Below are 9345 nucleotides of genomic sequence, written 5' to 3'. Positions count from 1 at the left end.
TTTCGTAGATGGCGCTTGGCGCCAATCCCGAAAAAAATTAAATGGCGCCAAAAACTGCCAAAATCCTTGAACCTTGGTTTCGTCGGCTAAAAATGTGATTCAGTTGACTAATAAAGGTTGAATCAGTGGTTCGAGGTAATCGAGGATCACAATTATGTGTATGCATAAATAAATAAGTATTGAACTATTTACATTTAAGTATTTTTGGCCCCTATTAATAGTTTTTATGATATGTTTTAGTTGATTGTTGATATTCGTGATTGAGCATGCACGTGCTTCCAGAATGTATTTTTCTTCACGAGTAAAAAGGGTAATATCAAAGTAAAAGTGAAATCAAATAAGCATATGCAGCACATAGACTGGCTGGATTAGGTGAAGAGCAAAAGCTTCAAATGCCTTGTGTGTATTGTTTGTTTGGTGAGCCCTAATACAGTAGGCGAATAGCACTGATACAATGCTGCGATGAAAAATTGATGGCACTGTCAGAAAGGAATAACAATTTAAAAAATAATAAGATAGGCAAAGATAATAAGTTCATCATTTAATGTTTTTTTTAGAGTGGAGGGATTGCGATTGCAACATTGTAAGTATTTCAAAAGTACTGCTGTTAATGGGAGAAACGAATCATGAGCAACTTAAACGAAAAAAAAGGAAAAGAAATAATCAAATGATTTTGTTTGTTTTAGGATGCAGAAAGAGTAGCAGCAGTAGATGGTTGTGAGGCAAAGTGAACATATATAGCTGAAGTTGTGGGAGAAAATGATTGGGCTGAAAAATATATGGGGTAATAACATAATATAGATAATAGAGAATATGATTGAGAATATGATAGGTGTCGCTAATCAATATATGCGCGCTTTAAACTCTTAATAGGCTACAACTCGATCGCCACACAAATTATTCAACCGAAACCAGGGCACGATCGTGGAATATATACCAGAGAGATATATAAAAGAGAGAAAGTTAAACAGATGCACAAAAACATTAAATGGTGAACTATTTGATAAGGTATGTAAACAAGTTAAACTATTTGATTTTTTTTTTTACTTTTTTTTTTTTACTTTTTAATATTTCAAACTGTAGGAAACCAAACATTTAGAAAAAAAAGGAGGGTATTCATTGAGAAGAGAACTTAATAATAAAAAAAATTGGATGAAAGGGTGCCATAACTCACAAAACAGATGGTTACAATCTTGGAAGATATTTCAGGTCGTTATGTACAAAACAGCCCGAAAGTCTTCTACTTTTAGAGCGAATAGATTAAAAGAGAGCGAAAAACACAATGCACTTAGCCCTTCATTTCTCTCTTATAGGCGCCGACAACGCACAAAAGTCGCAGGGCATATCATCATCAGAAGAGATTGCAGGCTTGGAAAATAGCCATGATGGCGGCACTCAAACCACCGGCAATGGGCACTGTCACGGCCCAGGCGAAGATGATATTGCGGAAGAGAGCCCAGTCGACGCCACCGCGAGATGTCTGAGCCCAGCCGACAAAGACGACCGATCCGACTTTGCAGTGAGTCGTGCTGATGGGCACGCCGATCTTGCTGGCCACCAGGACGGTGAATGCTGCGCCGATTTCGATGGTGAAGCCGCTCGAAGACGTCAACTTGGTCAAATCTTCTCCGACCGTTTTGATGACTCGTCGACCCCAAACCCACAGGCCGATGGTAATGCCGACGCCTCCAAAGAGCAGAATGTAAAGTGGCGTTTCCGATTTCTGTTCGACGTTGCCTTCGGTGAAGATGAGCCAAATGGCCACCAAGGGCCCGATGGCGTTGCTGACGTCATTTCCACCGTGAGCGAAAGCGCCGAACGAGGCCGTCATGATCTGCAGGAATGAAAACAATCGGACCACCTCTGGAGGATCGTCGACGGCAGCCGAAGCCAAAGTGGACGTCACGTTGATGGATGGCGGATTCTCCACATCCATCGTTTTCCTGACAATGGTGGGGTGAGGGACTCCAGCGGCGTTGATGAGCGGGACGGCGCTGCTGCAAGGCGACAGACCGTGGATGGGTGTCGGTTGTTCGCTGTTTGGCTGGTGGCCCTTGTTGCCTTGGTTATCCAACCGGGTTTCGGCTATGAACGGACTTTCTTCGCCGGCCAGTGAAATGGTTTTGGGTTGCGACTTGCGGAATCCGAAACGCATCGGCTTGGTGGTCTCGGTCGGTTTTCGTTGTTTGCCCGCTTGCCGGGAGTGGAGCGTGTTGACGGGCTCCAATTCCGTGTTGACGGTACGGGCGTTGACCCCGTTGTACGGAATGTTATCCATCGACGCATTGCGAGACTCTTCCGGCGTGATGTTAGCCGATGAAACAGCCGATCCAGGACCACTGTCTCCGCCGAAAGCAAATTTGGCTCGTGTGGCCTCTTCCGTGCGATGCCCTTCGGTGATGGAGTGACGCAGTCTCGGCACAATGACCAACTGGACGACAAGTCCAGCCACTAAACCGATGAGACTGCTCAGGATGATGGTGCCCCACCAGGGGATTCGGTCAAAGTACAGCAAACTGGGTCCGTCGAGGACGATGGAGAAGATGTTGATGCCCAGAGTCAATGCGTAGAAGATGGGCAGAGCTCTGAGTCCGTATTCGAGTGGAGCAGGTTTGCGCAGAATCAATTTGCGGATGGCCAAGAAGAGAGCGGAAGACATGAGTCCAGACAAGACGGGCGAGACAAACCAGGAGGCAACAATTTGACCCAATTTGGCCCACTGAACGCCCTGGGTTCCCTTGGCGACCAGCGAGAAACCAATTGTGGCTCCTACGATGCTGTGCGTACCAGAAATTGGCAACTTGAGGAAAGTGGCTATTATCAGCCAGACGGCGCTTCCACCGAGAGCGGCCAAATTGCCCATCATCAGTTCCGAATTGGAATTGTTGTAAATGCTCGGGTCGATGATGCCTTTACGCATCGTGTCCGAAACTTTGTAACCTGTCGATACATCAAGTTCAAAGGTATTATAATTATGGATGCGATTAAAACTTTTAAATTAAATTAAATTAATACCGATAAGGACAGCTCCGGCAATTTCAAAGATGGTGGCCAGAATGCAGGCCTGTCGAATGGTGAGGACTTTGGCACCAACGGAGGTACCGAAACTGTTTGCCACATCATTGGCACCGACGCCAAAGGCCAAGACAAACGAAACGATAAAGGCGACGACGACAATCCAAACAAGTTCGCTGGCGTACGGGACGTCGGCATTGCCGACATTTGACATGATTTCAGTCACTGCCTCGGTAACCATCGTGGTAACGGACGACATTTTCTTGATCAACTTTTTATCCTTCCTTTTCAAAAGGTTTAATCACAATTCGTTTTTAAAAACAAGTTGAATCTTGTTCCTTCTTCAACTATCACAGCGCTCGTCTCCTTCTTTCGTCAAAGGATATTCGTCAAGGAGCGTTTCCCAACGTCAACTGATGAATGGGGTGAGCAAAAAAGGAGGATTTAAACTTCTCAAAGTCCAAATATTTTTCTTCTTTTTCTATCCCTAATGTAGGAATAGTTGATACCTAGAAGATCTGGTTTCTACCGGATCGGCTGTATTACTTCAAGAAGGTTCTTCTTCTTCTTTTATCTCTTTTATCTCTTTTCCTCTGAGAGAGAGAACGATTCCCTTGTTCTCAAAGGGTGGCTGGCTGCTTGGGGGATAAACTCTGGTTTTTCCAAAAGAACCAAGTAAATACAAAAGGGAACCGAAAACAAAACTGCCGACTGGATTGTGTCAACAGATGGCGCGATTGACTACGAAGTGGTGGTCGTGGGTGAAACAAATAACAGGACTGTGGCGGAAGCGGACGGTAGAGTGGTGTTTAGTGAATAAGTAAATGTGCTGGAGGATGTAGAAACACGACTGATGCGGAGCAGGGTAGGATCGCTCGTCGGTAGGAGTCGCGGTTCAACAACTGGATTCAACGGCCAAATCAGCAAACCCATGGCGGGTTCAGAACAACGGTGGTTTGGGTAAGCGGCTCCACGGCAGGATGTTGTTGTCTCCCTTTCCTTTTTTTTTGTATTATATTGTCTTGGACAAAAGATAAGACGAATCCTCTCTCTCTCTTTCAGAAACACCCCACGGGGTCTCGGAGGAGTTGCAACCAGCAGGTCTCGGATGGATGGCCGGTGGAATTCAGCAAAGCTCAGCAAAAACAAGGAGAAAAGGAGTAGCCCGTCTCGATGTTTCGTCTAATTGTCCTTGGGTTCTGGTTGTTGAGCAATACGATCCGTTCCTGTGAGTATCGAAAAGAAAAAGAAATCTGGATTTAGTCGGTTGTTGTGTATCATCATATAACAAGTCGGAGGAATGATTGGGGATCTTGGGAATAGGAACAACACGTCGAGGTTGGAAACCTGAATAATCTCGTGCGAAACGAATCCATTTATCTCCTGATGGGAAAATCTTGTTAACGTTTCTATTTCAGACTGTGTCAATTCGTAGGAAATGGCTCCCATTTTCCGCCGCGGAAACGGATGACGGAAGAAAATTACCTCAGCGTCTAGAAGTTATCCGCGACGAGTCTCCCAGACAAATTCACGCACGCTTGAGAAAATTCTGACATGTAATTTCACTTGTCCTTCTGACTGAACTAAATAACAACAACTTTTTGTTCTCCTTGAGGACTGAAAGGAGGAAGGCCAGCTCAACTCTATATAGTACATATATAACATGGACCGACAGATGCCATCGCCGAAACGGAACTAGGAATAGACAAAATCCCATGGCGTGGAACTAGCGCGACACCTTTTGTCGTGGCGTAAGAATGTCAAGGTTTGTTTTTTTCTTTTATGTCATTCGGAATCGGTTGGGGGGCGAGACGAGAAGAGTTTGGGATCCCCTTTGGGTAGTTTCACCTTATAACACGCAAAAGAAGAGAATTATGGCCGACATCCAAGGTCGAAAACTGGTTCCTCCTTCCTTCCTTCGTCTGCTCATTGGGTATATACTATCCCCCTTTTTTTTAAATTTATTTTCATTTTATTCTAATAACAAATCATTACCATAAAACGTTATTTCTTTTTTTAAATGTTGTTGAACTGATCAGGATGAAAGCCGCCCGCCCATTTATGGAAATTCGGTCCGTAAATCAATGGCTATCTTTTAAAAAAAAAATTACATCAAACAAGATTTATATATTTTCGTGGCGATCACGCGCAAAGTTGATTGCTGCTGAAGATACTCAAGTTGTGAAAACCTCTCATAAAATGGCACAGGATTTTTGTTTAAAAAATACTTGTATGGTCTAATGATGATTATCAATCTTGTCAGATGCATCATGACAGCTAAATGTTGGGATAGCGACAGTGCGCACCATTGTCCTTGACCGGTTTGGGTTTAGCTGTTTGTTGTCCTCCCTCTATTCTTTTAATTACATTTTCAGTAGAGTTGACCCGAGGGAAAAAGGCAAATAAACGCCCCCATGACTATACGACTATTAATAACGACGTGCTACGTATGTATATGTATACACAAATATATTCAAATGGATAGAAAAAACACGTTAATTTATTTTATGAAATTCTAGGAAAAAACTTCTTTTTTCGAACTTGGAATCAACCCAGCACGTCCTTCGCTGCTTCAACGAGAGCTTTTTATGGGTACATATCTTGATTATAGTGTTTCACAATAACGACGGCTTTATGACTCAAAGCGATCCTTTTTTTCTTAAAAGGCAATCAATCTTATTTGCTCATGTAAAATGAGGGTTTGATGATGGAAATCTACAAAATTATTTTTTTTGAGGACGACAGGACATGGAAAAAGAACATGGCGGAAGTGTCACGTAACCTTCGTCCCGGCCCGGTGTCGTGTATCCGTATGTATTAAATTTGATTGAAAGTGATAACGGTACTGGTTGTTTACTGGAATTTTTGTCGTGACCTGAATAGCCAGAACATCTCACAAGAGAGAGAGAAACAACAAAAATGAAAGGGGACCCAGTTTTTCAGTGAAAGAAATGCGGTAATGGGCTCAGGAATATCATGGGCCCAGCAGCAGACGACGCTTGGTAACGAAGGGGGACGACAACGTCTATAATTAGGATCCGGTTCAGCGGGATGAACCACGAGGTAATACTACTAGTATTGACGTCACACGCAATCAGTTAAGTATCGATGATAATCTCCCTCCCTTTTTACCTTGTCCCGAAACCTAAAAATGCGGTTTCGCCCTAGTCCCGAGAAAAATGTTCACTTTTACTTGGGGTTCGATGAACGTGACAGTTGAATAAATACGAAATAATAATTTCTCTACGTCAAAAAAATATTCAATTTCACTAGTCGTGAAAGAAAAAACAACATTTGCAGCTGAATAAATAACAGACGCCAAGGACTGTTGTTGTGTGCGCCTGTGGCTTTCATTTTAAATTGGAAAAAGAGAAAATGTCTGAAACACGAGACACTTGGCAGAGTTCGTCGAGTGTGTGCATCGATTAAGATTACTAGGTAAAACAAGACGATTGATAACATATAGAAAAAAAAAATGAGATACATATTAGAGCTTTTATCCACCCACCAAAACAGGATTTCGTGTCGTCGTCTGCGATTTCTTGATTTTTGGCGACTTGCTTTTTTGTTTTTTTAAATTTGAAATTGAACGAAAATAATTTTTTTATTTTATTCCCGTTTTCTCTTATAGAAAAAGTAATTTTTTGGACCGGCGCCAACGGTTTAGTTTCTCCTCACCAGACGTCGCCGGCCAAAAGTTACCAACGCCGGCTATTTTAACCACCCCCACCCAAGTTACAAGCAGTGCCACTACTATACTACTACACAACTACAACTACCACCACCACCAAATAGTACACTGCGTTGCTCGTCTGTCACGTGATTGAGGCGCCCAACACTCGGCAAAGGATCAGCTAGCTCCCTCGCTCTTTTTTGGCTTTTGCGCGTTGAAGACGTGATTCACGCGGCCTGGCTAACGAGCAATTACAGACCTAGTATACAGACGACCCTCATTCGAACTGTTTCTAGGCAAATGACAACCCCTAAACTATTACTTTTTTAAAAATTTGTATTCTTATTCCCGTTAGAACGTGAAGAAAAAGAAACAACTGGCGGCGTAAAACCCAGAGGCGTGGTCGTGGCGATCAATAAATGGAACCCCTCGTGTGCGTGTAGACGGCGCGCGTGGACCCTAACCAGCCAGCCACATTTCTGTTTTAAGCACTGCAGCCGTGATAGAAGCACACAACCTGGAGGAAAAAGTTAACAAGGAATGTCACACGGGTGTCGAAACTCACCTGCAAATCAACTCCACCGAGAACAAAGAAACTCGAAGGTACGCGTGAACCAAATTGTCGCCGCTCGGGTCGGTCGGTCGGTCGGGATCGGCCAGTGATGAAAACAAGACTCCAAAAAACAACAAATTCCGGATCAACGTACCCGCAATTTGTCGCAACAACAAATTTTTTAGAAAAATAAAGAAAACGTGAATAAGAATTTTGAATGAACGGGAAAGAAAAAAAAGGTTGGGAAGTGAGAGGAGAGAAGCGAACGAGAAGGACCGCGTGGTACGAACGACGATCGAACCGTACCGGCCACCTCCTCTTATACGTGTCTACGCGCACGGGCAGAACGACGGAACGACGGAAGAACGTGACGTCGTGAGAGGAGGGGGTGGAGCTTGTAGCGCCGCCAAACCAACCAGTAAAATCAAGCTCATTCGTCTATCCTTCCCCTCCTCTTTCTTCTTTTCCTGTGACTTTTTTTTTTAAACTTTTTCTTGTACATTGAAAAGAGCGTGCGTACGTTCGCCGCTCACGAACGCGCCGACGCCGATGCTTCTTCTTTTATTTGCTTTTTTGTTAATTCTTCTTTCGGGATTAGGACTGTTGACGCCATCGGTGGTGCGTCAGTTCAGTTCCCTTTTGGGTTTTTGATCTTTTTGCCATTTTGCCATTTAGGCGATGGGAGCAAAGAAATCTGGCAACGTCGAACCTCTTATACACCCGCCCTCGTTCGTTCGTTCTCCGCCAAAGTTTTTCAACTCTCGCAATATGCTCCAGGAGACGTTTTTGGGTAGGATAAAGTTTTGCGCGATCTTAACTTGTTTCCATGCAAACTTTTTCTCAAGAAAAGAAAAGGTTAAAAAAAAGATGGATGAGATTTCTAGGCTGGGGGAAAGTAGGATCGATGTTGATTGATCCGTGCAAGATTCATCACTGGGATTTTTCTTTCCTCACGCGCTCTCTATATATATAACACGAACATTAACGTGTTTAGATTCGAATGGTGAAATCACGCATTCCTCGTGATTTTTTCAACGTCCTCTAGAAAGCAGTTTGTACTAGCGCGTGATGGGGTACGGGATCGCGTGTCATCGTCAACATTTGCATTAATAAGTGACGAAAAAAAACCAACCAGCTAGTCATCATTTTTCCCTCTAAGACAAAAGCTATTTAGATTCCTAAAACAAACTCGCATATTCTATTAGCTTTTTCATCGTCATAACTTGACGAGCGCGGCATTTGGTGATGGCCGGAGAGGCGGTCGGAAAGCGGTCACGTGATCCCAGTGCCGCGAGGGACCGTTGCACCACCACTTGAACGGACCAACAGCATTCGAAGTAGTTGAGAACAACGACGACGATGCTGGGAATTGTAAAAAAGAAAACCAGGGGGTTTTGAATTACGCATTCAGAAGGTGTCTAGTTTTTCTCTGTTGGACGACGACGGCACAGCCATGAAAGAAAGAAAGAAAGAAAAATGGGCTCCATACTCGACCGTTTTTATCGTCTCTTCCTTAATGGGAGGAATGATTGCGCTTACGTCCCATGTCTGCTCTCAATCGTGTATCACAGTCTCATTGATTAGCTGACGGTACTAATCAGCACTACTACTACTTGGCAGTCGGCTATTTTGTCGCCAAACTGACGGGCGACTTTCCAAATATTGTTGTGGTGCCTGTAGATCTCGTCCTACCTGTTTATAATTTTTTGGTTTTCCAGGTGACTATGTAGCACCTTATGAGAGTCGAAACGACGGGAATTTCCAAATACTCGGCTACTTACAAGGTGAATCCATCCATCCAAGATAACCGGTTTATTTGTTGTCTAAACTGTAATGAAGCTTGACCCGTAAAACTGCCGGCCAAGGGGAATCAAATGAGGAACTGGTTTCAAGATCATCCGTCTTTTATTCGTCTCAATGGTGATGATGAATTTTTATGGCTCTGGCTATCACAACTCACGGAACCCAAAACAAGTCGATATATTCATTCTCATTCCTGAATAGTCGTTGTTATGTCCTCACGCCCATCTTTCTAGGCCATACCCTTGGCCGGGAAAAAATGATAATTTTCCGTGTAAATTATCAAAGATCAAAGATTTTCTGA

General features: G+C 43.6%; 1 protein-coding gene across 4 annotated transcripts; it reads right to left on the bottom strand.

The window, feature by feature from the left end:
• Positions 1-387: 387 nt before the first annotated feature.
• On the bottom strand, positions 388-8905 carry LOC124194715 (sodium-dependent phosphate transporter 1-A-like). 4 transcript variants are annotated; one of them, XM_046589017.1, is made up of 4 exons: positions 7254-7557; positions 5011-5107; positions 3016-4241; positions 388-2940 (listed from the first exon to the last, which is right to left on the bottom strand). In XM_046589017.1, the coding sequence occupies exons 3-4, from the start codon at positions 3272-3274 to the stop codon at positions 1352-1354; spliced, it is 1848 nt and encodes a 615-aa protein (XP_046444973.1). In that variant the 5' UTR covers positions 3275-4241; positions 5011-5107; positions 7254-7557; the 3' UTR covers positions 388-1351. The 4 variants fall into 4 exon arrangements, with proteins under 4 accessions (XP_046444973.1, XP_046444972.1, XP_046444975.1 ...); XM_046589016.1 differs by lacking the exon at positions 5011-5107 and having other exon boundaries at positions 7254-8905; XM_046589019.1 differs by lacking the exons at positions 5011-5107; positions 7254-7557 and adding an exon at positions 4363-4943.
• Between the last annotated feature and the right edge of the window lie 440 nt (positions 8906-9345).

Source organism: Daphnia pulex, chromosome 5 (assembly GCF_021134715.1).
Source record: "Daphnia pulex isolate KAP4 chromosome 5, ASM2113471v1".
Taxonomy (NCBI): Eukaryota; Metazoa; Arthropoda; class Branchiopoda; order Diplostraca; family Daphniidae; genus Daphnia; species Daphnia pulex.
Note: the sequence above shows the minus strand (reverse complement) of the source record. Positions and strands in the feature narration are given on the sequence as shown.